The sequence below is a fragment of the Sparus aurata genome, chromosome 8 (assembly GCF_900880675.1).
Source record: "Sparus aurata chromosome 8, fSpaAur1.1, whole genome shotgun sequence".
NCBI classification, from domain to species: domain Eukaryota; kingdom Metazoa; phylum Chordata; class Actinopteri; order Spariformes; family Sparidae; genus Sparus; species Sparus aurata.
Window position 1 is genome coordinate 28,395,432 of NC_044194.1, and position 27,786 is coordinate 28,423,217.

Below are 27,786 nucleotides of genomic sequence, written 5' to 3' on the forward strand. Positions count from 1 at the left end.
TAGACACAGTTGTCATAGAAAATGTAACCATTGCTTTTTTAATTAGATTTTATTCATGTTAAATAATTCTTACATAATGTCTCTGTATTATATTTTTGATTGGATTGTGTTGTCATTTCATAAAAATTCCTTCATTATTGGCATCATCGCAGAAATACGCTGCTATAGGGAAGCTCTCTAACAAACTTTAACGAGTACCATTCAAACCTCTTTCCGTAACAAGCAGACATCGTTGCCCTTGAGTTCTCCCAGTCAAGGTTATCACACAGGTCAGTCTGCTTGTGTAATGATGCTGTTTACAACGTGTATTCCAACTCAAAATCCCCTCAGAGGATTAATGATTAAAAACTGTGATGATATAACCTGAAACACCTTCGTGCAGGCTGATCTAAACCCAGCAGAAATATCAAATTACAAAGACACACGTCGGCCAAATAAAAAGTGGAGGTCTTGTAAATAACAAATCAATACTTAGGCTACTATGGTCCTGTTCCTTTTGCATTGTTTGTGCTTTAAGGAAGGGAAAGTGTTGAGTCTCCAGAGGGTCTTTCTATAAATATTTATTAAGGGAAACAGTTTAGCTGAGAAGGATTGCTGGTTGACCCTGTAATGTGAAATCGTGCATGTCATGTTTAATAGTTCTTGTAATGATTCTTGTTTGACTGCTCAATGAACCAGCCTTCTTATGTGGCCTCGGGCTCTTCCTGCTTGGTTCAGGTCAAATATAACACCAGCCCTCACATCCAGCCTCAGTTATACACCTTAAACTCTGACAGAATGGCTCCATCACCCTGACTCACTGCCTCTCAGCTGTTTAAGAAATAGATTTTTCCTAACCTGCCGTTAAAGCTGTCTTTGTGGTTACAATCCACTTACACACAGGAGTTTCTGCCGTTCTGAATGGAGTTACCAGTAGCCAGCGATGGTATTCAACTGTCCGCATACAGACCCAGCATCCCTCTGTCAGCAGCCGGCGGGAAGGCAACACCTGGAGGTTACGATGAGTCTGGTTACCATCAGTGTTATGGTGATGTGGGTAGTGTAGCATCCTGTGGATCGGATGCTCACACTGGCTACGAGACTCTGGATTCTCCACCACACTACGACTTCTATGCCAACACCGAGGTGTGGGGCCGAAGGAGGCGCTTCAGACCCTCTCTGTACCAGCTTCATGCAAACCCCGAGGTATGATAGTCTGCTCTTTATCAGCTAGTGTGGTCTTCTCTCTTTTAATTGACTTTCTTTTTTTTTCCACAACCAAAATGCATTTTAGCCTCAGCTGAATCTGTTTCAAATTGCCTGAAGAAAACCGTGATCCCATGATGCATCAGTTTTGGTTCTAGCTCCATACATATATGTATATATATATATATATATATATATATATATTTATATATTTATATAAATTGCTTTTTATAGTCATTTTTCATTTTCTTTTTTTCCTTAGTGTAATAAACTTGAATTATTTTCAAACATTTGCACGGTTTAATCTTCTTGGAACACCATGAAATACTTTACTCTAATGTTAACTCAAATTAAATAACTCTGTATATGTTGAATCTCTATTACTGTCTGCTCTCTACAATGAAAAAAAAACTGTCAGCTCAAGGCAAAATTGAGCACATTGCACAAGGATTTCTTCCTCTTCTGTTTCTCCTTACATTGCCTGTTGTCATTTCTGCCTTTAGCAATTAAACTAACTTGGCACTGCTTGACTAGGATGACTTCAGACCTCCCTTGTACGAGGAGACAACTGGTGGACGGATGGAGGGAGGAGACAGCCCTGCTGAAGATGAGGAAGAGCCGAAGGAGCCGCCACCTCAGCCTACTCGCTTTGGCTGGGTACAAGGCGTGATGGTAGGTAGAGCTAGACCAGCATGTATTTTGGTAGATATTTGTGATGTGATGCTTTTTATACCGTTCTATACAACTTTAGTTTAACTACTAATTCCTGATCCCTTTTTTAAGTAGCTTAAGTTATGAAAAAAACCTATATACTCTGAAAAACATGCATATGATGTACATTCGACCTGTTGAACCTGCTGGTAACTGTTTTTTGATAGATCCGTTGCATGTTGAATATCTGGGGGGTGATCTTGTACCTGAGGTTGCCTTGGATCACTGCTCAAGCTGGTATAGGTATGTTATGTCCAACAAAACTTCTACTCCATTCATTCAGTCCGTGGAAGTTGTCCATGAAAGCTTTAGTCAGGCTTTTATTCTTTCTTTCTTTCTTTCTTTCTTTCTCCTTGTTCCTTTATGTCAGGTCTGACTTGGGTGATTATCCTGGTATCGTCTTGTATAACAGGGATCACTGGGCTCTCGACCTCAGCCATCGCTACCAACGGAAAGGTCAAAGGAGGTCTGTTGCTCACTAAAACATTCAACAACCAGCTTATTAAACTTCCATCAAAAAACATAGAAACTGTCCCCTGTCTTCAGGTGGGACCTACTTCCTGATCAGCCGCAGCCTCGGCCCTGAGCTGGGCGGGTCCATTGGTCTCATCTTTGCTTTTGCCAATGCTGTAGCTGTGGCCATGCACACTGTGGGCTTTGCCGAGACTGTTGCAGACCTCATGCGTGTAAGTAGGATGCTGTATGTCAATATGTACCGTGTGTGGAGCAGCTTTTGCCATGACACAGTACAGCAAACACAGATTTCTGTTCTATTTATATAAACCCAACGTTCCTCTGAACTTTCTTCCTCAGGAAAACGGAGCTGTCATGGTGGACCGAACCAATGACATCCGCATCATTGGCATCATCACTGTCACATGCCTTCTGGGTATCTCAATGGCTGGTATGGCATGGGAGTCAAAGGTTAGCTCAAACAAACACATGAGATCATGGTAAAGGGCCATTATAGTTGCAACAAATGGTTGCTATGCAAAACGTTCTTAAAACGATTTGTCTCTTGCACTGAATGTTTTACTGCTGCTGATTTAGTTCATTTGGGGAAATACATACATTTGTTTGCTGTTTTGCCTTGAGCTAGTCGACAAGAGTGATGGCACTCATAACTTTTGTGCCTGTGAAAGAATCCTGGAGCCTTTTGTCTCTGTCTCCAAAAAAATTAAAAAGCATTTCTAAAGCAGAAGAAGATACATACTGGAAATATTTCTTTACTAGATTTGTGATTTCTGCGTCTCCTGCTGTGAGATTTAACAAGACCCAAGAGCTGTGGCAAAGTGGAAAAGTCATCACCCGCTCTACTCCCCCACTCTGCCTCTGATTCTGTACCACCTGTCATACTAAAGAAGGACATAAAAAGACTCTTTAGAATGTTCATATATCTGTTTACGCATGCAAGTTAGCTAGCATGTCCTAGCTAGCACAGTAAACCCAGGTTAAATAAGGCTATCGTTGTAGGGAGACACAGTATCTTGTTCTTGAAGGTAATGTTCATGTGCATCCATATGTTAACCATATATTCTGCTTTGTTCAGGCCCAGGTTCTGTTCTTCCTGGTCATCATGGTGTCATTTGCCAGCTATATTGTCGGAACCATCATGCCTGCTTCACCACAAAAACAAGCCAAGGGTTTCTTCAGCTACAAAGGTGATGATTCATCAAAGAAATACCATTTTGATGCGTTCTAAATGGCATTTACAAACATTTTGTTGAAAAGCAGACTTAACTGAGCTATTATAACGCCAGTGAGCTCTCCAGTAAACTGATATTTCACCCTTAACAGCGGATATTTTTACCACCAATTTTGTGCCCAACTGGCGTGGGAAAGAGGGAAGCTTCTTTGGCATGTTCTCCATCTTCTTTCCCTCTGCTACGGGCATCCTGGCAGGAGCTAACATCTCTGGAGATCTGAAGGTATCGTTCTTTCTAAATTCACTTCAATGAGTAAGCGTCTCCGTCACCATCTTATTTCTACACAGAGACAAATCTCTCCATCCTAGTTGACAGTATATATAAATATAACTCAATATCACCTCATGTTCATCTCTTTTGTCCTCTCTCCTTCCCAGAATCCAACAGTTGCCATCCCCAGAGGAACACTGATGGCAATATTCTTGACAACCATTTCCTACATCATCATCACTGCTACCATTGGTACTGTCTGTTTTTTCTGTCAAACAAGTCTGTATTTACGCTGCCTTATACACAAACAGTGCACTGGCCTTTCAATCACCCTGTTGATGTTATTTGCAATAATGACTATCTTAGTGTACATTCTGCCAATAATGGCTTCTCACTAATGGCATTTAGTGTAATCGTGTGCCACAAAGTAAAACATGATTAATTCAGGATTTAATATGCAAAAGACACGATTTTTACTGCAGTCTGTGTGCCTGTTGATCCATGGGAGGTAAAAGTCCAACAACTCTGTAGCTAAAGGTCTGCAAAGTTCCAAACCAATGTCACCATTCTGAACCCTGCTAGCCATAATGTATTTACAGTCCCCAAGTACAGTTTTTACTCTAATGTAAAGCAGTGATCATTTTGCTTCTTGAAGTTAAAACTTTGCGCCACGTCAATGTCTGCTGTGTTTACAGTGTATAACACAGCATCAACTTGAAATTACCCTGCAGAGAATTTTCACAGTCACTTACTGTAGCCTGTGTATTTTAATATTATAGCAGGTTGCACTATTATAACAGCACAATGGGTGCGTTCGTAAATTCGGTCTGCTGCTCTACACTGAAATAAGGGTGTCGCTGTTTAAAGAAGTAGAGTATGCTTTTTGTTTGTAGAGTTAACACTAACATCGTTCTGCAGTAACAAGATATTTACCCCAATGATTTATAGTTTAACCGTACATTAACCTACAGCTCAACTTCACCATCTGTCTATCCGTCCATTATCTGTAGCCAATTACCACTGGCAGGGTCATGGGGGGGCTGAAGCTGAATCCTGCTGACAAGTCACCAGTTCATCACAGGGCTGACATAAAGGGACAAACAACCATTCACACTCATATTTACACCTAAGGGCAATTTGGACTGACTGATTGACGTACCCAGCATGTCTTTAGATTGTGGGAACCCACGCAGGCATGGGGAGAACATGCAAACTCCCATACTCAAACAAATTAGCTAAATATGTCCACTCGTTATTGATGAATTTTCATCAAGGAGAAGTGTTGCTTGGAAGTATTTAACGAGGCTCTTTCAAGGAGAACAGGCTCAACAGTAGATGTAGTGCACAGTGTAATGCCATGTCAGTTCTGACGGACTCTTCAGGACTATTCCTCTTCCACTATGATCATGGTACGGTGTCGGGAGGGGAAGACAAACCCCTGGACACACAGAAGCCTGACCTCAGCCACCTTGTGGGCGAGCAGAGAGGGAGATGTATATCGACAGATTTATGACTATGAACTTATGATACTTAAGATATGGAAAGATGTGAAAAAAACATTAACATTTCAACGACGAAAACAAAACCAAAATGATCTCCATTTACTATCCATGTATATGTATTCATGCATGCTCGTGTCCGTGTGTGTGTGTATTTCCTCTCAGGATCCTGTGTGGTGCGGGATGCGTCAGGCCTTTTAAACGACACCTCGTCACCCAACTCTTCCAGGGAGGATTGTGTTGGTTTAGCTTGTCACTATGGATGGGACTTCAGCGAGTGTATCAACAACAACACATGCACCTACGGCATGAGTAACTACTATCAGGTCAGCACGAGCTCACTCACAAGACACGGAACTTAGTGAAATGTGTCTTTAGCTCTCTCTCTCTCAGTGTGAAGCCTTGACAGACTTCAGTTTAACCCCCCCGGTGAGAGATCGGCCTCCAAGTTATCCGTACGTTTGTGTCTCTAGATGATGAGCATGGTGTCAGCTTTCGGCCCTCTCATCACTGCTGGTATATTTGGAGCAACGCTGTCCTCTGCATTGGCCTGCCTGGTGTCTGCTCCCAAAGTCTTCCAGGTACAAACACATGCATGCACACACACACACACACACACACACACGTCTGATATATTTTTTTCAAATGTTATTTCCTTTCTAGTTTCAATGCAACATTTTCCATTTGCCTTTGCCCATTCAAACACAAGCTTTTCATTATTATTTTCTCTGCTGTGAAAACAAATTGTTTGATTTTTTTTCTGTCCTTCCCTTTATTTCCTGTGTAGTGTCTGTGTAAGGACAAACTCTACCCTTTCATCGGCTTCTTTGGCAAAGGGTACGGCAAGAATGATGAACCGCTCAGAAGCTACCTCCTGGCGTACATCATCGCCGTCTGCTTCATTCTCATTGGTGAGGCCTTGAAAAGAACCTGGGTGAATGGAAATAGGAATGTCATTCTTAAAAGCTTTACAGCTTTAAAGATAAATGTGAACCATGGTCACCCCCCCTGTCCTTTCTCTTGGCCAGCTGAGTTGAACACCATCGCTCCCATCATCTCCAACTTCTTCCTCTGCTCCTACGCTCTGATCAACTTCAGCTGCTTCCACGCCTCAATCACCAACTCACCAGGTAAAAAACATCACACCATGTTGGAATTATGAAACATTTCTGCACGGAAATGTCTAAAAACAACAAGTCAGAAAGATTTTCAATTAGCAACAGTGATTGTTGAATGATGTGTCTGTGTAGACATCTATGTTTATTCATGTTACATCCTTAAGTGTTTATTCCTCCCAAACAGCCAGCTTACTCTACTTGACATTAACCTTAACCGTAGCACTCTGAGGGTGTGTTTGTCTGTGTGTTGAATTCACTTTAGCCTCTTACTAAACTCAGCACTCACCAGGGACTTAAGCTCCCTCTCGTCTTTGTTCCATCTCATCTCTTTAACATAATGTTAATAAAGTAGTGTACATTTCCCCTCCAGCTTCAGTCAGCAGTCAGCATTACAGAACATAAACACCTGACAATGGAGGTCACCTGCGAGGATCTGTGCTGCAGTCAAGTCGATAAACAGGAGTGAAGATAAAGCCACTTTTTAATCACAAACGTAAAAAGTTAATCTCTCCAGTTCAGAGCAGATTTGCAGAATTGGATTTCGGATTTTAGAGAGAGTGTGTGGACATGCATTTTTGAACGCTGTACAAATATGTGTATCCGTGTGTCCAGGGTGGCGTCCGTCCTTCAGGTTCTACAGTAAGTGGCTGTCGTTGCTGGGCGCTGTGTGTTGCGTGGTCATCATGTTCCTGCTGACCTGGTGGGCGGCCCTCATTGCCTTCGGTGTTGTCTTCCTCCTTTTGGGATACACTCTCTACAAGAAGCCCGGTAAGGTCGCACGCATACAGACGGACAAAGCACAGTGTCTTGAACCAAACAGCTGTCTGCCTCTGCTCCATTTTGAACTTGTAACTCTGTGGTTAGATGTAAACTGGGGGTCCTCAGTGCAGGCAAGCTCCTACAACATTGCCCTGAACCAGTGTGTGAGCCTCAACCACGTGGAGGAGCACGTCAAGAACTACAGGTCAGTCAAAGGTTGTGATGACACCCATACAGTTGGTCTTTTGTACCAAATTAGAGAAATGTTTTATTACTTTTTTGTATTTGGAAATGGGGTACCAATTAAAAGAAATCTAATTGTCATACAATGAGCATAATGGCTCAACTGAACCTGTACGCGCCAAAATGTCCATTGAGCCTGTCTTGTGTTCATATGATGAAGGAGTGGGAGGCTGTTTAATGAAAACATCCATTAGACATGTGGGACACATTATCCTCACAAAACCTTAAGTTGGTATGGATCGTCCCACTCCAGAAATAATATTTTTGGGGAAAACACTTTGTTGCGGAGAGTTAAGAAGACAAATAGTCGCGTCTGTTAGTTTGATATGAATCCTGATATAGCAGATGTTAGCTAAGCTTAGCAGAAAGGCTTGAAACAGCTAGCCTGGTTCTGTCCAAACTAAATCCCCCAGCACTTATAAAACTCATTTATTAACACATTTCATTTGTTTAATCAATTCATACAAAAAACAAAGTAAAAACCAGAGTCATGGGGTTACTGGCATTGGTGTGCAGGTTCACACTTTACAAGAGTGAGCTCCAAGCTCAGTTCACACGGATAAAGATGAACCAGTTCACGTTCATAGCTCCCAATTTTGAATAAAGTTCACAGACCCCAAAAAATGAAATAAGTCACATTCAATTATTCCATATTGTTATTACTTATTAGCATTTTTTAAAAAGCTATACAGTGTAATGTAATGTAACACGCAGCTTTTTCACCTGGAGTCCACGATGTCATATGTAACATCAAAATATGTCATAAACGACAAGTTAGAGAATTGTTCGGTTTCGGGTTTTCTCGAACCGCAGCGTCTTTTTTGGGACTCTGTAAATCCATAATGATCGATCTGAAACTAAATGTATACCGTGATTTTGTATCATTATAACTAAACTGCTCAACATCTAATTCTGACTTTGCTTGTGAACCTGTCAGGCCGCAGTGTTTGGTGCTGACAGGTCCTCCCAGCAGTCGTCCGGCTCTGGTGGATCTCGTCAGCTGTTTCACAAAGAGTCTCAGTCTCATGATGTGTGCCAATGTGGTCACTGTGAGTGTAACTCAACATTCACAGACACACACATCACCCAGTGTAGATTACAATGTTGGTTTTGATTCAGTAAAAGAACAGAACAAATATACATACATACATATTTCAAACTGTTATGTTTCAGCTGGTTAAGGTCTGAAACCATTATCCATTCGACCCTGTCTTTGTCAGGCTGATCCCTCCCCATCAGCAGTGGAAAAGGCGAGCAGCAACAGTCACGTGACCTGGCTGAACCAACGGAAGGTGAAGTCATTCTACAGAGGCGTGGTGGCCACAGAGCTACGGTCAGGAGTTAACGTGCTGCTACAGGTCAGATTTTCTCCTCTTTTCCCTCCCAGCTGATCCGGGGTCTGTCTCACAAAGCCAGCCTGTCTTGTGGGGGTAAACCCTCGACCTCAGAGTCAGGTTCACACTGAGTTCAAGTGTCATGTTAATTCAGTTCAACCTAAAAGGTGTTGCTCAGGATTATAGATGAAAAGAGAGGAAAGAATCTCCTCCTGACCAATCAGCTGTCACGAAGTTTAAGTCGACTGGTACGGGATCTCAGTGTTTCCCTGTGGCATTATAAGGTTCATGAGGTTTACAGGGAACCTGTCTATACACAGATGGCTTCATTGTTCTAGACCTGGTACACTATGCAATCAGTATTTACTCCAGAATGATAAATCAATACAAAAAAAAGTAGTCTACTGTCAGTTTAAGTTTGCTTTCTGTATTATTTGTATCTGTTTGATGGGTGGATGACACCAAAGCTCAGAAACTTGTTTCCCTCCTGAGAAGCACACTGTTTCAATCTGGTTTGCAGGGGGCTTATGTTAAATGAAAAATACTACATGACTGGTTATGTCCAATGTTTCAACAATCACCGTCTGCAAAGCGTTTCATGCATTATGGCAGTTTTGAGGGGTTTTTTGCACTTGAACTATGTGGTTGGCAAATAAGCGGGATAACAGAACAGAGGAATAAGAAATGTGGCAATTTACATGAGAAAGACAGCGATATCAAGTGGTGATTTAATAAAAGTATGATTATTTTAATGAATATTATTATTGAATACTTTGAAATGTCACATAGAAATCAACCTAGCCCATAGTCACTCAGTAAATAAATATTCATGCCAGCAAACATATTTGTTATCTACTCTTTTTGGACGACACACAACAAAAAATATTTCAAAATCTACATTTTAAGCTGCACTTCTGAACAAATGTATACAGATTTAATAACACAGAGGTGACTTGGACTTGGATTGCGCATGAATGAGAATAAAACTATTAACAGTGGGAAGTAATGGGGGTGCTATACACTGTTCAAACCACCAGATGTCACTGTGTGTACTGAGTTTGAAGCTTCATCGGCTCATCACTAGTTTCTATATTCTAATGCTTGGTTAAAGCTTGTATTGCTTACCTTTTAAAGCTGCAACGTTCTTTTTCCAGCAGGAACCAATCATTTTGTTGTGTCTCGTTAAATGTGCTGCTTTGGTTCTGCTGATATTGTTAACACGTGAAATACTGAAATACTTCTCAATACAATAAATACTTATCAAATATGCTCCGTATCTGGTTGCTGCATCAGTGCATTCTTCCATGTACATAACTGCTCATAATGCGATTGACATTTTTTATCCTGGATTGTCAATTGTATTTGCGTTTAACCCATTTGAACCAGATCATTTCCTTTGAGAAGAATGGTCTCTTTTTAAAAAGTGACAACAGCATCAATACAGCTGCAGATGACTCAAAATCATAGCAGATATATACTAAGATATAGAATAACTTAAAATACCTACTGACATAAACAAGTGCCAACCCATTCATCCACCACTGCACTTTTAAGAGCTTTAAAATCAGGCAAAACAGTTTAAAATGTTTTTGAAGGCTATTCAAAGTGATGGGAGCAAAGTATTTTAAATATTTATTTCACAATTTGGTCTGCTCACATTGCAACAGACAGTGTAACCATATCTTTCCATCTCTTCGCTTGATAAAAGACAGCAAGAAGAAGTTGAAGTTGCTTCGTGAAACAATCCTGACTCCTCTCTTCTTCTTCTTCTTCTTCTTCTGACGTTGTTGTCTGTCCACCAGGGGGCAGGTTTGGGTCGTATCAAGCCAAACGTTCTGCTGATGGGTTTCAAGAAAGACTGGCACACTGACACAGCCGAGGCTGCACACAGTTACATAGGAATACTGCAGTGAGTACAGTGGGAATTAATGAACTTCATCCTGTGTGGGTGTGTACCTCTGAACTATTGTCACAGCCTCAGACAATCATAAAGCAGCCCAACGTCAAAGCTCATCATCACCACAATGTGTGTTTCAGTGATGCCTTTGACCTGCAGTATGGTGTGTGCATGCTGAGGATGAGGGAGGGACTGGATGTGTCTCGACCATCTCAATCTCACGGTGAGAGCCTTATTTCAAAGTAGAGCGGAGCGCACTGAGAGCTAATTAACACTGATCCGTCAGTTTGTTTGGAGCTAACGAGGGGCATGCTGGGAGGAGCTGTCCACATTCATCCATCGTCATCTGAGTTAGTGCCTTCAAGAGTATCCACATCCATTCAGTCGTTTCCTCTGTTTTTTATTTCAGTTAACCGAGGCTTCGATGAAGGACCGGAGAGTATCAGCATCATCTCTGCCCCTCCCTGCATTCAAACAAGCATTGCCTGTATGTGTATGCATTATCGTATCCTTAGGATTCATTGCTGTTACGCATGAAATCAAATCTTGAGCAAAAGTAAAGTTACTGTTTAACCATTTTGAACTGAAACTCCCAGAAATACTTAAAGTTGATGTGATTAAAAAGATTTTTCTGTGTCTTTTAAAACTGTTTGCAGCTACTGTGTCGCTTGAAGTGGAGCCTCAGCCGAGCACGGTGTTCCAGAAAAAACAAGGGAAGAAGACCATCGATGTGTACTGGCTGTCTGATGACGGAGGTCTGATTAAACCTCCAACACTTTTTTTGCTCACGTCAAGAATATTTGCACATTTACTCAAGTACTATACAAAGTCAAGGAACTTTAGGAGTTTTTTCATTTAACACAACTTTATACTTCTGCCCCACTACATTTGACCGACAGCTGTAGTAGCTAGTTACTAACTGCATGGCTAACTGAGCAAACAAGCTAACGGTCACTACAGTGAGAAGTTACTCTGGTGATATATGTGATATTATTATTATGATATTATTATGACATTATTATTATATGTCATATTTGTTTGGTCAGTTCTAAGATATTGCACCTTTAAAATATATTTAAAAAAAAACTTTTGTCATCTATTATGTTGAGTTGTGTACTTAATTATCCCAAAATGTTTCCAACAATTTTCAAACCAGAGAAATCCATATTCACTCAAGGCAACAATGCGTTTCATTTGGTCACCTGTCGCCATAACTGCCAAGAAAGAGTCAGAGATTGAGGAGGGAAGTCGGCGAAAATGAGTAATCTTCAATATGTGACCTCGTCTGTGAACATTTCTGCTTGAGTCATGTAGAGATTTTCATCAGCAACGATGGTTGTTTATCAAAGACAGACAAGAATTCCCATGACCCCACGCTACTTCTGTCTTTTGTTTAGTTTTGATTGAGAGACCTGCTGTCATCAGAATACTGTGCGGTATACATGCAGTTCTTTAACTCGTAGTTGAGTATTTCCACAGTGTGGTATTAGTATTTTACAAAGGATTTCCTTAGGATCTGTTTGTGATCTGTGTGTGTGTGTGTGTGTGTGTGTGTGTGTGTGTGTGTGTGTGGTTTACCAGGTCTGACCCTGCTTCTGCCCTACCTGCTGACTCGGAGGAAGCGCTGGGCCAGATGTAAGGTCCGAGTGTTTGTGGGAGGACAGACAGACAAGAAGGAAGAGAAGAGGGAGGAGTAAGTTCTTGCATTACTTCCCTGTCACTCAGAATACAGTGTGGTGTTCAGGGCTTTCTCTAATTTTCTTCCTTCCAAGAGGGAAGAGAAAAGAGAGGAGTAAGTTCTTGCTTCCGTGTTCAGGGCTTTCTCTCATTTCTACAGCACATTTGCCAAAAATGTGTTGGAGAATTGTGGAGTCAGTCCAGTTATTTAAAAATCTTTTTCACATCAGACTTTTTGATCGTTCACGCTCTCCTTGCAGGGTGTTGGCACTGCTCAAGAAGTTCCGTCTCGGTTTCCATGATGTTGAAGTTCTTCCTGACATCTACCAGAACCCTCAGCCTGGAAAGTATGTCTGCCAAAGCTTGTTTTCGTGAGTTTTAAGCAAAGGAGTAAACAACACGACATGGGAAAAGATCTGTCATCATGCAAATCCACATGTGATCAGGGTTGAGCTGGGAGAACCAACTGGGTTAGACCCCAGAATGCCAGGGCCCAGTAGAGCTCCAGGCCTACTAACACAAGGGCCATGCATAATTACCCAATCCCTATCCCCCTCAGTGAACGTCCCTGACCTGAGTACACCCTGGATCATGTGTCATAGGTGCCAATCCAATTCGAAGAGGTTAGGGTGCGACTGTTTTGTAGCCTTGTTATGAGTCACATCGTGCCTTGGTAGGCAAAAAATGCTTGTGAAGAAGGCTTTATGTGGTGTGTTAAATGTGGATCTTATTTAAGGTTTTGTTTTTTCCAATCCTGGATTCATCGATGGTCAAGCCTGAATAAGTAGTAAACTCTCAAGGGACTCTGACGTTAGCTCAGGGATAAAACTGGCCTTACTAGGTTTAACTAGAAGGCCAAATGTTGCAAATGATCCTCACGATTTCAGCTCTGACCTTTTCTTTGTTGGAAAGCTGGCTTTGCAAGTTTTGACAGATAACATCTGTGAGGAGGCCAGCTTTGTAACATCGCACATGGTCACCTCTACAGTATCCGTCATCTTAAGACTTAGGGGCACTTTTCTCATGGTCTCATATGCACTCTCTAAAATAAATGGAATGCAAATGACTGAGACTGTGCATGTGTGTGTGTGTGTGTGTGTGTGTGTGTGTGTGTGTGTGTGTGTGTTCTGAGAGAGAACATCTTGTGATGCCAGATTTACAAAATGAGAGGCTGCCTACACAAGATTTCCTCATCTGCCTCTCCTCTGGCTTTAGAAACAAATTAAACGCAAATTCACTTGACTTAAAAAAAGCAAAGGTCATGTAAGGATTGCCTGCAGAATTGTGAGGGCTCTCTAAGCTGACGTGTGCCATAACGTCAAGACGTGTGACAAGTTAGCGTCTGCAGGCATCCTCCAGCACCATTTATTATGGTATTTACCGAGGCTGTATGACCGTAAAAAGCCCTCTCTTTTCAGCTTTCACTGCCAAAGTAAGGGTCTGATCTTCTTCGTCTGATGCGTGTTTTTAAATTAAAGGAGCGTATGCAAAGAGGAAAGCCCCAGGGCCTGCTTGTAGGTGATTACAGGCCCTGCATCTAAATTACACTTTATGCAGATAGTACTTTGATTTGAGGATCAACAAAAAACTTGGGAGAGCATGAGCCTCCCAAGATGTTGAACAATCGTCTAAGTCAGCATCACCCCTGGAAGTCATTGCTATTATTTCCTAAAATCCTGTAAATGTTTTTTTCTGATGCATTTTATGCCTCCAAGCTCTCTATATTTGTGAGTAAAGACTTCACAGTCAAAATATTAATAACTGTGCCTTGATTCGAGGCTGCCACCTTTCACCGGTGTTCCCAATCGCGCATCACAACGGGGTCGCCAAAAATAATCATCAATGAAAAAAAGGGGGGGACAAATTAAATCGATTTGACTTTCTAGTATTTACTTTCTGCAATTACCCATGATCCTCGTGTGTCTCTGTGTGCTCCAGTGTTGATCAGTTTGAGAAGATGGTGAGTCACTTGAGGCTGGATACAAACCCAAAACAGGACTCCGGGTCAACGAGACAGCAGGAGGAGCCGTGGATGATCACTGACCAGGACTTAGAGAGGAACAAGGCCAAGGTCTCTCTCTCTCACACACACACACACACACTGAAACACACACACACACACACACACAACCTGACTCATACACATTTGGACAGAGCACATGTAGAATTTAGGATGAAGAGGTAATAAACATTTCTTATGCCTGAAATTGCAACCTTTCTCTGTGGGCTTCAGTCTCTCCGTCAGATCCGCCTGAATGAGGTCCTGCAGGATTACTCCCGGGAAGCCGCGCTCATTGTTATGTGAGTACAGCAGCTCTCGTCTGTAGGTCGTGGGAGCGCTACTTTATTAGAAGGTAGAAGGAGGTAGACAGTGCAGAGTACAGGGAGTGACTGTGTAATTACATGGCACGCCAGCTGCACCACTCCCCTCACTCACATTTTTAAACGTGACTGCATGAACACACTGAGTACAATCACTTCACCTCCAGTGTGTGTGTGTGTCTCCTGGCAGCACCATGCCGGTCGGGAGGAGAGGAGTGTGTCCCAGCACCCTCTACCTGGCGTGGCTGGACTTCTTGTCACGTGATCTGAGACCTCCAGTCCTGTTGGTCAGAGGAAACCAGGAAAACGTCCTCACCTTCTACTGCCAATAAAATGTCTTTGTGCCCACCAGCATCCTGACAATTTTCATCCCGATTTTACACATGTCAGTGCCTTGATGACTGTCGATTGATTATGTAACCCTGTAATTATGATCCCTGTATGCACCATGTTGTTCTTTTATTCATATTCTCGAGGTACTGCAGAGGTGAATCACTCTCTGGGATTTATTTACAATTCAACACATTATTGAATGTAAAGGCAGTTAGGTACCAGAATCGTTTCATGTTTGACACAATGCTTTGCTTTTTTCTTTAGATTTATCGCACAAATATGGATTACTGTACTTCACTTTGATTATTGTTATTAATATTGTGTGTGTGCGCGCGTGTGTGTGTGTGTGACAGAGAGAGAGAGAGAGAGAGAGAGAGAGAGAGCAGTTCAACATGGCTGTGTCAGTTGTTAAAGACATTCTTTTTGACACTATAAATGTCCCTAAAGTTATTGACTGCTTCTTTAGAGCTCAGAAAATGCAAAATAAACATGCAGATGATTATTTTTGTTGCATCTTCACATTCATGGCTTCGAGTTGCAGGACATTGCTGTCTTTAAGATTATTTGCATGTCGATGTGCAGTTGTTCAACGCTGACCTAACATGATGTAACTTCAGTGTGTACAGGGAGTTCTGCTGTCAGAGACATGAGTGCATTTGTCTGAGAGGGTAGGAAAAAGAGAGCTCTCACTCTGTTCACATTTTCATGAACGGAAAACATCAAACACTACCAAGTTATCTTAACCAGAAATACTTTATTTCTTTACATTTCTTTGAAGAGGATACTGATAGAAATGTATGACTGTTTTCTAGTTTGTATTGTTTCTATGGGAATGTTGCTGGGGAGCACAGATTTAGAAGTACATTGCATACAAAAACAATGTTCCATGACATTGCGTGCTGCTTATGTCAGCAAACGTTAGAAATGCGTGATTTAACCAGCTCTGATTAATCAATATATTTATTTTCATAGGAACACTCGGCCATACAAGATACGTCTCACTTATTTTTATTAGTTTATCATTTGTTTTCGGTAGACGCGAAATGGTATCAGAGTGAGGAAATACACATTTTGTTCTTCCCCGAATAAACGATCTTCGAAAACAGATTCATGACCGCGCATGCTCACAGAGTCACGAATCCCCCAGCCTCCACGTCTGAGCACGAGCGGGCGGTGACCAATCAGGAGCGGCCACAGTGTGTTTGGAAACAACATTCCTTCCCGTTAAAGTCCCGTATGACAGCCAGCAGCGCACAGACACTCCAGCTCAGCTCAGTCCCAGAAGTCTCTCGATAAAGGAGACAGTTATCGTCGCTTTTGTCCCGCTTGTTCAAATATTACAGCGCCAAGACTCTTTATTTCAGTGGTAGCGAGTAAACGGTGTCACCCGGCAGGAGAGACTACGACGAGTAAAAGAGTAAACATGGATGTGGGAGATTCTGAACAAAAGATGATTACTATTTTTATAAAAGCGCCCAACCAGGCTTGTGAGGACCAAACCGTCGAAGACGTCTGTCTGAACTGGACTGTGAAGGACTTAAAAACACATCTGGCGACTGTTTACCCAACCAGACCGGTGAGCTATCGTGACGGGATAAGTTAGCTGGCTAATGTTAGCTGAACTAGTTAGCCCGTGTGAAGGGGCAGCTCGAGGCTGTGTCCTGGAATGTGTTGATACGAGCCAGAGGCTTCCTGTGAACAGCTGTCAGCCATTTCCTGGTTATTGTCTGGCTCCCAAACCTGCACTTTTTTAATGTTCTGATTCCCTGAGCTTATTGTTTCATACCTTGAAAACAGTAAGAAAGATGGTGTGAAATGTCAAATGGGTTGAATTCATGGAAAAATCCCAGTAAAGAGGCTGTATCATATCTGTCTGCGTGTCCCTGGGATAAAAATAACATGTTTTGACATTTCAAATCTTTAAAGTCGTGAAACATATGTTGGAAATTAGCTCTTCCTCTGCTAAAGTCATGGTAACCCCCTGAGACTTGTGAAGCAGAATGCAGCTGTTTGATTTTTTAAAAGTTAAGCAGTTGAATGGCTGAATGAGCTGCACTTAGGCCAGTTGCCTTATATCTTAAAAATATATTTGGCTGCCAAGTTGCAGCTGTGCTTTAGTGAGATAGAGGTGATGCTGATGGGAAATAAACAGATGAGGCAGGACCAGGCACATGTACAAGCTTGGTCCCACAGTAAAGTTAATGATCACAGATCAGGTCAGTCAGTTCTTGGGAAAATTAGCCATGTGCTGTGGACAAGGCTGAGTCATCAGGATCTACACCTGCTTATCTGCAGTGCAGGTTCAAATGGTACACCTGGAGACATGCATGTGATTTACAGAGCAAAACCAGAGATTATAACATGTTTACAGGGATAATTTAATACACAGTCACTGAGGTCATTAACATTATAGTCTTATACTGTCTTTCTTTATCTGGACTTAACACTTGTTTATGGATAAAAGTTGCTTTTCTTCCACCTCAATCTACTTGACAGACATGGTTTTGTTTTGTTTTTAATGGATGAGGATAATTTAAGCGAATGGTATTTCTTAAAACTTTACTTTTAGGATAAGTGTCTGTATACAAAACCCTCCAGAAAAACGTGCAAGTATTTGGCTTATGCAGTATAAGTACAGTTGACAACATTAGTTTTAGATGTTTGACCAGAGAAGTCAGCACAAACATCCCTGGCACTACAATTAGCCACTATGGAAAAATGTTTTTTTTTTAGTCACTCATCCCAAAAGTTGTAACTAAACTTGTGTGTTTCCCGTAGGCTGTGACTGACCAGAGACTGATCTACGCTGGTAAACTGCTGCCCGACCATCTGCACATTAAAGATCTCTTCAGACAGGTATGTGAGGTCTAGCAAGTGCACATGGCCTTACGTACAAACAGTACTTTGGCATTTGGTCTAAATAGATTTCAGTGGAACCTGTCAGTAAAGCTCATCATATACTCTACAAAATAAAATCAGTGAACGTAGCATGCTGGTAACATGCCTTCATGTTGCTGTTTATACTGGCGACACACTGACGAGACAGGTTGAATCAAGCCTGCTTTTCTCTCACCAATCTTTGTCTGCGAATAAATGGGATGTTCATGGCCTGTGAAAGCGTTGCTGTGCATTTCTAAACCAGTACAGTATAATATTTCATGTGTCAGGTTCATGGTTTTTGTGTTTAAATCCCACCAGAGGCTCATATTGCTGGAGTTGAGATTCAATTAGATGTAAGACAACTCCAGCACTGACATCAGCCTCACCACCTGTTGTGACTGGTTCTGTTTACAGGGCTGTTGCCCACAGTGTGTAAACCAATCACCATCTTTATAAAGCTTATCATTGATAATTAGAATTAAATAGTTTGAAATGTAAAAACGTATCATAGTTGGGAAAACGAAGGACACATGACCCCTCTCTCCCTCCGCCCCCTCCTCTGTTGTGGAGCTGTGTTCATTGTCATTAAAGAAATGTTTCCTTGAAAACTGAAAGAAATTAGATCACCAGCGAGAACAGATAAAATCAGCATGATGTTGAAATAATACATCACTGCTGTCAGATCTCCAGCTTTGCAGATTTAATGTTTTTGGAAAAGATCAGATCTCTTAGATCGTTGTCAGTGGAACACCCCCATAAAGTCTTTTGCCGTGCTTAGGCTTGAATATATCAGTGTGTTTCACGATAATCAGGCCTTTATCTCCACGTTCTCAGACTGACTCCACTCCCACGCTGCACCTCGTGTGTGCGTTCAGAAATCCACCTCAAGGACACCTCGGAGCTCGACCCAAGGTGAGAGATAATGTTTACTTTCATTCAGCCTTTCTCGGAACCAGTGCAGTGTTTTCATAAAGTACTTTCCATGATCTTAAGTTGGTGATGTTGGTTAGATTTTGTGCTTAAAGTCAGTTGTCCTGTTGAAGAGTTTATAGTAAAGGACATTTCTTTGTCCTTACGCAACTGTTGATGATATGCTGCCTGTTTCCTTCTTAGTCAATTTAACGATAAAAGAATGTTTTGATTTGAAATGTTTTGATTATAAAACAACTTAGAGTGGCCGTTCTCTTGAACACATTCTGATAATGTTAGTAATAGAAGTGTCACAATTCTCGATTCAAGCCTTTTTTTCCATCATTGCACAGATTATGTGTTTTGTGCTCTGACAACTTTTAAACAACTTCTTGTTCTTTTAGACTACTTCTTAAAAGATATGGTTTTACTAAAAAAACCCTCGACCTTACGCTGGTGGTTTTGTGAAGTTTAGGGTTAGGTTAAAAAATAGTCACCCAAAAAAAGTCCAGAGACTGGTACCAGTCAGTCGACAGTCTGCGTGAACACAGAATAAGTTCATGAAAATGCGGCTGCAGTCTATCAGCGAGCTGGCGGATCATGATGCTCTAATTGATAACCCTCAATTGGTCAAAATCAGACTTAATGACAAAATCCTATCATCATCCTTTAAAAGTACTTTTTTGTTTCTTGGTATCCTTTGTAATGCTGGTGAAACATCACCTGAGTGTTCAGTTAACCCTCATCGGTTGTATTTTTAGGCCGTGGGCCATGAAAACAAAACAGCTGGTTTCAGTCAGTAGATACAGTAGATTTGCATACTGGGCTTGTTTCACATTGTACATTCAGTCCTTCCTTCCTGATGTGCGGTTTACATGTGGGACATTTAACCACGCCAGGTGTCTGAATTTGGGTTAAAACTCCATTTAAATACTTTTTAGAGTAATTCCAAAACTTTTTTTTTAATATGGTTATTAGGTTGACTGCACTCATAGATTAACCCAGATCAGGGTCTTGGGTTGTATTCCTATCCTAAGTGCTTAAGTGATTATAAATATAAATGCATTATAAATGCAGCTACATACATCAGCTCAGTGGGGTTTTAGAGGAGCTCCAGCCTCCTGTGACATATCAAGCATAAAGCAGCCTGTGTAGTTGGGAGACTGACAATTGCACTTCTTCATTATCATCGCACCGTGGAGTGGAACTGTTTCACTTCAGTTGTCATCCTTTAGAGCCCAGCAACAGTTTCACATCAAAAGAGCAGCTAAAGATAACTGGCTTTGCTTTCACAACACTTTCAAGTGTCCGGCTCTGCCTCAAGTGGTTGTATATCTGAGATGATAGTAGTAAGACTTGTGTTGTTATGGTGTGTTTGCCGTCGTGTTGAGCAGCACAATTTGCTCCAATTTTAAACAATTCAAACTTGTCTTTGCAGACTAAACAGACTGAACAGCCACGGCCCAGCAGTTCCTCCTCCACAATGCAGACACCCAGCACACCAGAGCTGAGGCAGAGGAGGCAGACCTCTCCACCTCCACCTGCAGCTTCTGCTCCAGCTCACACACCTCCACCAGTGTCCCCATCAGAACTTCATTCATGGCCAGCTGCTGCAATGTAAGTCACACTGGATGTATCTGCTGAACTGTATCTAGTTTTATTGGCATGACTCATGCATCATGTTTTACAGTGTGACTACTAAGTTAGCAGTAGTCAGTGGTTACTTCATGTAAATCACGAAGAGTTGAGGCAGAGCAGCTGGCGGACATCTGAGGGAAACCAGAAAATATTGTCTGTGTAAAATGTCAACAAAAGCATTGAATACAGTTCTGTTTTTGCACAGTAACTGGCAAGGCACAGCTCCCAGAAATGCCTTATTCTTGTCTCATCTGATAAAAATAAAACAATCAAATTCAGTGCCCCATGTTGCTATTTTCAAAGTCAATGTAGCTTGTGACAAGACAGCTACGGAAATGGGCGTGGTTTCATCCCAAGTAGGTTAAAAAAAAAAAAACGATAGATCCACCCTAGTCATCTTATTTAAGTGGTATTCCTTCAGTCTGGAAACGTAAGTGGACTTCAGTGTGGTCAACATTTCAAAATCAGGGGGAGGGAGTCAAGATTTTTGCACGCTCAAGAGACTTTCTGCTAATGGAAAAAAAACGTGCATTCATGTTTTACTTCTGTACACGTGGCCACATTACCAAGCAATCAGGGGAAGTGAAAGAGGGCATGCCAACACTTGCTGAAATTCTCCCATGATTTAATGTAAAACATAGAGACATCAAGTCCCCTCATTTATAACCAGAGAAGACAAAGTATGAATAAAAAATAGATATGACATCTTTTGTTATTGTTCCTATGTAAACTGTCTCAGTGTTAACAGTTGGTCATGTTTCCCTGCAGGCCTGGAGCAGCACAGATGACCCAGCCAGCCTTTCCCAACTACTCTCTGTACAGCCCTCAACAGCTACTGTGGCTCCAGCACGTCTATGCCAGACAATATTACATGCAATAGTGAGTTTTTGTTCATACACTTCAAATAATTCTACTCTTCTGTTGGTATGAATTCATCCTTTAGCCTCGCAGTCTATCTGACATGGATATGTGTGACTTGGTCCAGCTAGTATCTAATACTTTTGATGTATGTTTCATCTTCCACCAACAGCCAGGCAGCGTTGGCAGCAGCAGGCACCGCCCCCTCTGCACCAGCTACAACCATCGGCCAGTACCCACCTGTTCCTGCACACCAAGTACCCGTCCCAGCCCCCTTAGCCAACCAGAACCCTATCAACAACCTGCCAGCGAATCAGAACCCGGTGCAGGACGGCGCTTTCATCAACCCCGGCGAGGCCAACCAGAACATGCGGATGAACGCGCAGGGCGGGCCTGTAATGGAGGACGAGGATGATGTGGAGCGCGATTGGCTGGACTGGTTGTACACCTTCGCAAGATTCGGCGTTCTGCTTATGATCGTGTACTTCAACTCCAACCTGAGCCGCTTCCTGCTGGTGATGAGCACCCTCCTCCTCATGTACCTGTAAGTTCAATCTGTTGCTTTCTACTTTGAACCTTTTATAAGTCCAATTACCAAACGTATCTGAAGAGCGCTGCTCTGTTGTGGGTGGAGTGACTTAATTTACAGCTCTTAACCTTACTGGCCCTTCTCAGATGTTTGTATTAGCATCCACAGCCTCTTGATAAAAGCAACACTCAACTCAACAAGTAAAGGTTGTCAAGGGTCTAATGGGACACTGGGTTGTTTTAGTTGTCCACTTAAGCTGGTCTCTGTGTGAATATATACAGCAGTTACACCATAAATGTTACTGTTTCATAAAATGAAGGTCCAGTTTGTAGGATTAAGTGTTATCTGGCAGTGACGTTGCCGATAGCAACCAGCTGAACACCCCTCACCTCACTCTTCCCCATTGTGGCTACTGTAGAAATGCAGGGGACTCCATGGAAGAGGACCTGCTTCCTCTGTAGATATGAAAGGCTCATTGTAACGTACAAAAAAAAACACAATTCTGAAAAGTTAATCATGAACATTGTGTTACATTGTGCATAGTGGATGGCTGTGTGTGTGTTTTAAAGCACAGCCCTCCAGATATGAAACCTGTTTTACCATTGTTCACAGGACAAAGCATACAGCATTTCAGGTGCAATGCAGCACTTGTTGTGTCAAATAAAGCTGACAATAAGAGAGAATAAAGAATTACAGTTTTTGTTACAGTAAGCTGCTAGGTGTCTTGATGTACTCGACAAAATGGCTGTTGTGTGCTGCTGCTGGTTTTAGACTGAATTTTAACTGAGGTCCTCATGTGTTGCTCCTTACTATCCAGGTTCACACATAATTACAGTAAAGGTGACTACAACCGACAGTTAGTTAGTTAGTTAGTTAGTTAGAGTATACTAATTTAATACTTCTTCGGACTAAATTGGAACATTTTAAGTTTATAAATGTATTCTTTAGGTATACTTTATAAGGTCATTTTAAGTTTACAAAAGTACACTTTCAAGTATACAACATGTACACTCATCTATATACTACTAGTGTACTAAGTATGTACTTCTAGTCCACATTTTAGTTTATTAAAATTATTATTATTACATCTAAGTTTATAACAGGGCTAATACCTCAATGCAAATGTGTGTAATGAAAAACATTTTTATTCTGCTAAATTAAATGTAAGCACAACTCAATGACTCAACCTTTTTCTGTACTTATATCAAGATATTGTAAGTATTAGCACTTATAATGTGGCAAACTCTACCAAGAGATCCACCATTTATTACCATACGTACCCTCAGCTTAACAGACAGGAAGTCTCTCCTGGAAAACACCCCTTCACTCACGGTGCCAACATTTTTATCATCTTTGTTAATTCGACACAATTTAACCACAGAACAAGGATGTGAATTAACCCGCAACCGTCTTACACATCATCTTATTCACAAACACATTCACAAACCATAATTACACCAACAACAACAGACTACCCAAGAGTCTTTGTGCCACAGTCCACAAGGGGCGTTATAGTATACTAAAGTACAAGTATAAGCTTTAGTATTAAAGTATAAGTGTAAGTATTAATGTACTTAGTCTTAGACTATTCTTTATACTTTTCAGTATAAGCCAAGTATACTTCACTATACTTTTCTTAAGTATATAAAATGAAGTATATAAAGTACACTTCAAGTATACTGCCTCAGTTTTAGTATAAAATAAGTTTACTTGTAGTACACTTGAATAAACTACTTTTTGCTAAGGGATAGAATTGTGCAATTTGTCTTCAGTTAAATAAGTGAAAAGGAGGCTATGAATGAATTTACTTCCTCCAGGGATTAATTATTAGTGCAGGGAGCACAGTCCATAATGCATAGCTTAAATGTAGAGTGATGAGTCATTTTACATCCTTAATGCTCCAGCAAATGAAAACTCATGAATTCAGATTTATTTCCCATGTGTTCCCATAGTAACTGAAATGTAGTGTAGTGGTTTCCTTGATAAGTCAGAACTTAATTTCCGATGTGTTCATGTTCATGGGTCAAAGTTGGCAGCAGCCCACAGAAAGCATGTTCCACATCAGCACGGCTGTTATCATCGGTTGAGGCCACGTTGTTTCTTTACTCAACATGTTGTGGTCCCACACCCTGTTTGCTGTTACATAACACTTGACTTCGCCACACAAATATACAATATATACGCTTTCCATTCCAAACAGATGAAAGAGAGAAACTTTCTGTTTTGAAGGACACGGGCCTTTGACAACGCATGGCACGTGTTGACTTGTGTTGGATTAATGATTACTCTTCAGCAGTACACACAGCCGACTTCTGTATCCATCCACCACCCTCACTTTCTCTGTTCAGTCCATTCTCTTCACCTAAACCTCTTTGATCACTCTCTAAGTCAGCAATGTAAAAAGGATAATAGATTATAACATTTCAACACAAGGGTTACTCATAGTGTTGTCACCCAACTCTGTGCTTTCTCTCAGCTCTATGGAGCGAGATAGCATCTTTTAGCACATTGGTTTGATTTTGCAACTTCCCTGTTTTGGGTCAGCGTCATCTCTTTGATTTGTTTTGTTTCCAAAGAAGGCAGCTGGTTTCAGAGAAATTTTAAAGAAAAGGGAACTCTGTATACTACCTGCTCAGCACCAGTTCATTTGTATAGCACAATTCAGACACAAGGCAACTCAAAGTGCTTTACAGGAGAAAATAATTTCATTTAAAATACAAGGGAAACCAAAGTACACTCTATATTAACTTAAAGTTAAATATAACATTATTTGGTGATCATTGATCATGTAAGTGTCGTATTTTCAGCTTTTGGCGTCGTCCCTTAAGCGGTAAAACATGAATCCAGGTTTATGTAGATGTGGTATTCAATACAGACATTGAATTGTACAGTCGTGACAGATATGTTTGTCATCAAAGAGACAATTAAAGATGTTGGTTTTGACTGGTAAATGCCTTGATGTGCGAATAAATACAATATACATACAATAAAGGTGCAATAACCAACTTTGTCCACTGGAGGCCTCACAAGTCAGAGTGCTATTCATTTTTAAGTGATGTGAATGTGAGTGAGTTTTCAAATCTGCACAACTTGTATTTTCTAAAAACAAGGAAGTTTGCCTCATCATTGACATGACACATTTAAACAAGTTGACATTATTAATAAGTGCCTCAAAGGTAGCTCACGGGCTGTTTGATAGAAGTTGTTTGCTGCAGTTGACGTAGCACTGAGAGTTGTTTCTACATTAATGTGAACGTATTTTCTCTCCTGATTTTCTCCTCCACAGACACACTGCTGGTTGGTTTCCCTTCAGAAGGAGAGCGCAGGTCCAAGCACCCAACCACCTGCAGCCCCCTGAGGTCCAGCACAACCACCAGAACGAGAACAGGAACCCAGACCCTAATCTGGTAAGTAAAAGATGTTACCCTCTGACTCACCTTCATGTCACTCCAGTTTTATAAGGTGTGTTGATGTTCATGTGTCAGTGAATGGAGCCCTGTACTCTGCTGACATTTGGGTGTGGTCTATAACCTGCATGTAGGCATGGATGTAACATTTTAGGTAGCAGGGTATCACTGATGTAAGCTAATCAGGGTGGGCTTAACAAACTACCATACTTTGATCTGTGGATTCAAATGGTGTCCTCCAGTCAAACCCAACACTATGAAACTGCTTTACAACAACTTTTTGTCTCTGTTCAGGCTGATGAGATCGCTGAGGGACAAAGAGAGGAACCTGCTGCTGAAGCTGATGCATCAGACAGACAAGGCTCAATGACAGCAGTTTTGGTGCCACCTCACAGGGTGTCGGTCATGTGGACGGCCTGGGTTTTCTTCAAAACTTTCTTTTCCTCCCTCATACCTGAGGTCGCTCAGGGTGTGGCCAACTGACCCTCCAGGACGGATACAGACAGCAGACTGTTTTTATCTTTTTGAAGGCATTGCTTGAAAGTGCGGAAGGGAAAAGGAAGATGTCTCTCAACCCAAGAATGAATAAAAGCGAGGCCATCGTTTGGATGCATATCAACAGAGACCGAAACCTCTCTATTGAAACAGCAGCGAAATAAAACGCTGCCAGACCCTCGCATTTTAAAAAACTGTGTTCTGGAAAGCAAAGGTGTATAAAACGTCAGACAACATTCTAAACAGTTAAACAATTATCAGGATCCCATCTCCAAGGGTGTACCTTGCAAGACAAATACAGCCTTGGATTGCTCCCTTTTCCAACAGTAGGTGGCAGCTGAGGGTAAAAAATAAACCTCTTAGCTGACACTGGTGGACTCTTGTGCCTATATAATTCTTCTTGTGAGCAGTGTACACAGGCTATCAGATCCCCTAGGATAATAACTTTCATATTGAATAATATAATCCAGATCAGTACTCCCACAACTAATCCACACACAGACAGACCTCAGCACTGTACCTAATGGCTGTACAGATATAATTCGGTTTTTTCCAGGGGAATTTTTATTTTGTTCTTGACAAACCCTCTGTGCATGGAGCCTTTCATTACAGCTGTGATAATAGAACAGATGTTTGTTTCACTGGTTTGACAGACTTTGCTGCCGTCTCCGGAAGCATAGAAAAGCCAAAAGAATTGGAGCTGAATTTATAGCATTGAAATATTTAACAGTCGTTTATTTTTTACATTTTTAGTGTTGCTAAATACTCACAATATTCACAACCACTAAGTTGCTAAAATTAGATTGTCAGGAATAATGTGGCCTGAATTCATCAGTTAAATTTAGACAACAAAATACAAGATGAGATTCAAACATCTTTAGCCTTTTATTTGCATCCACACGGTTACTGTGTTGACTTGATGGGAGCAATTCATGAACAGGAAACATGATTCACGAAACTGAAAATATGACTTTCATGTACCAGTTCTCCTTTTGGCCGATTTTTCTACTATGGAGTGTCAGGTGATGGGGATTGTGACCAGACTTTGGGTGCATTTTCTGTAAAAAAAAGTTATGTTTCCATGCTTAAAAGTTTTGTAAATATATAAACACAAAGCACTTTACATGTTATGCAAATGTATTTACATTTAGGGCTCAGTTTTCTCTTCTTCTTTTTTTTTGGCCTTATTTTTTTCAGAGTGGGGACTATTTTTAAATTTCAGGTCAAGTACAACAAATACACATTAACACAAAATATGTTAACGGTCATGTCAGTGCCGTTTCCAACCTGGCAAATATTGTTTTAGAAATAAATTGGAATTGCATGTTTACTTCTCAGCTGGTTTGCAGGCCCTCTGGGTGGAGGACTCTTTGCAACAGGGGATCATCTTTATTTATTATGTTTTGTGTCACAGGTTTCAACTCTGTTTTATTAACATTCCAAATGCGGTACAATGAAGCTCCTCTGCATCATTTCTACTGCATCGGTCATTTTCAAGCAATTTTACCTTATGAGACCTTCACTGTCAAAGATTTTCGGTAATGTTTATTTTTTCTGTATTGCTTTTATTAAGTGATTATAAGTAATTGTTTTATTGATCTGTAATGATTACAAAAAGAGTTTGACTGTCTCCTCTCAACAATGTTGCTGTGAAAGAGAGTACCAGTCGTTTTCCATCTTCATGTCACCCAGTCCATTTTGATTTCCTCATCAGCCCCTGGTGTAAAGTCAGCACTCTGATTCCCTTTGGAGTATGACAGTAACATGTGACATCAGTCGTAATGTATGAATGAGACATTTTAATGTAAAGATTTTCTCTTTGTGTTTGGCTTTCTGTGACAGCTGCTCGTTGATGGATGCTGTAGAATGAGGCGTGTGATTAAGGAGACTTGCAATAATGGATGCAATAAATGTTCTTAACTTTAACTGTCTGACTGACTCTGTTCCTACTGACCGCTGTACAAACAGCGCAGACAGAGTTTATTGAACCCATGGCTCAATGTATAGCTCACTTAAGGTCGTGTCGCCACAGGGCCTATTATGACATCCACTGTCTAGTTGCACCGGCTCCGCTAC

At 41.2% G+C, this 27,786-nt stretch overlaps 2 protein-coding genes across 2 annotated transcripts; both read left to right on the forward strand.

The window, feature by feature from the left end:
- The first annotated feature begins 751 nt into the window (after positions 1 to 751).
- Positions 752 to 15,496, forward strand: slc12a3 (solute carrier family 12 member 3). The gene is made up of 26 exons (XM_030427198.1): positions 752 to 1,185; positions 1,720 to 1,857; positions 2,064 to 2,139; positions 2,267 to 2,362; positions 2,443 to 2,582; positions 2,710 to 2,820; positions 3,446 to 3,557; positions 3,694 to 3,824; positions 3,980 to 4,064; positions 5,477 to 5,637; positions 5,785 to 5,892; positions 6,099 to 6,222; positions 6,340 to 6,441; positions 7,042 to 7,197; positions 7,294 to 7,393; positions 8,369 to 8,480; positions 8,652 to 8,789; positions 10,568 to 10,674; positions 10,803 to 10,885; positions 11,072 to 11,149; positions 11,319 to 11,417; positions 12,244 to 12,355; positions 12,600 to 12,686; positions 14,278 to 14,410; positions 14,573 to 14,640; positions 14,852 to 15,496. The coding sequence occupies exons 1-26, from the start codon at positions 901 to 903 to the stop codon at positions 14,991 to 14,993; spliced, it is 3,084 nt and encodes a 1,027-aa protein (XP_030283058.1). The 5' UTR covers positions 752 to 900; the 3' UTR covers positions 14,994 to 15,496.
- A 689-nt stretch (positions 15,497 to 16,185) lies between these two features.
- On the forward strand, positions 16,186 to 27,636 carry herpud1 (homocysteine-inducible, endoplasmic reticulum stress-inducible, ubiquitin-like domain member 1). The gene is made up of 8 exons (XM_030426761.1): positions 16,186 to 16,570; positions 17,773 to 17,850; positions 18,709 to 18,786; positions 20,222 to 20,400; positions 21,190 to 21,300; positions 21,452 to 21,823; positions 25,095 to 25,215; positions 25,510 to 27,636. Exons 1-8 carry the CDS (start codon positions 16,418 to 16,420, stop codon positions 25,696 to 25,698), a joined length of 1,281 nt encoding a protein of 426 aa, XP_030282621.1. The 5' UTR covers positions 16,186 to 16,417; the 3' UTR covers positions 25,699 to 27,636.
- Positions 27,637 to 27,786: the final 150 nt, after the last annotated feature.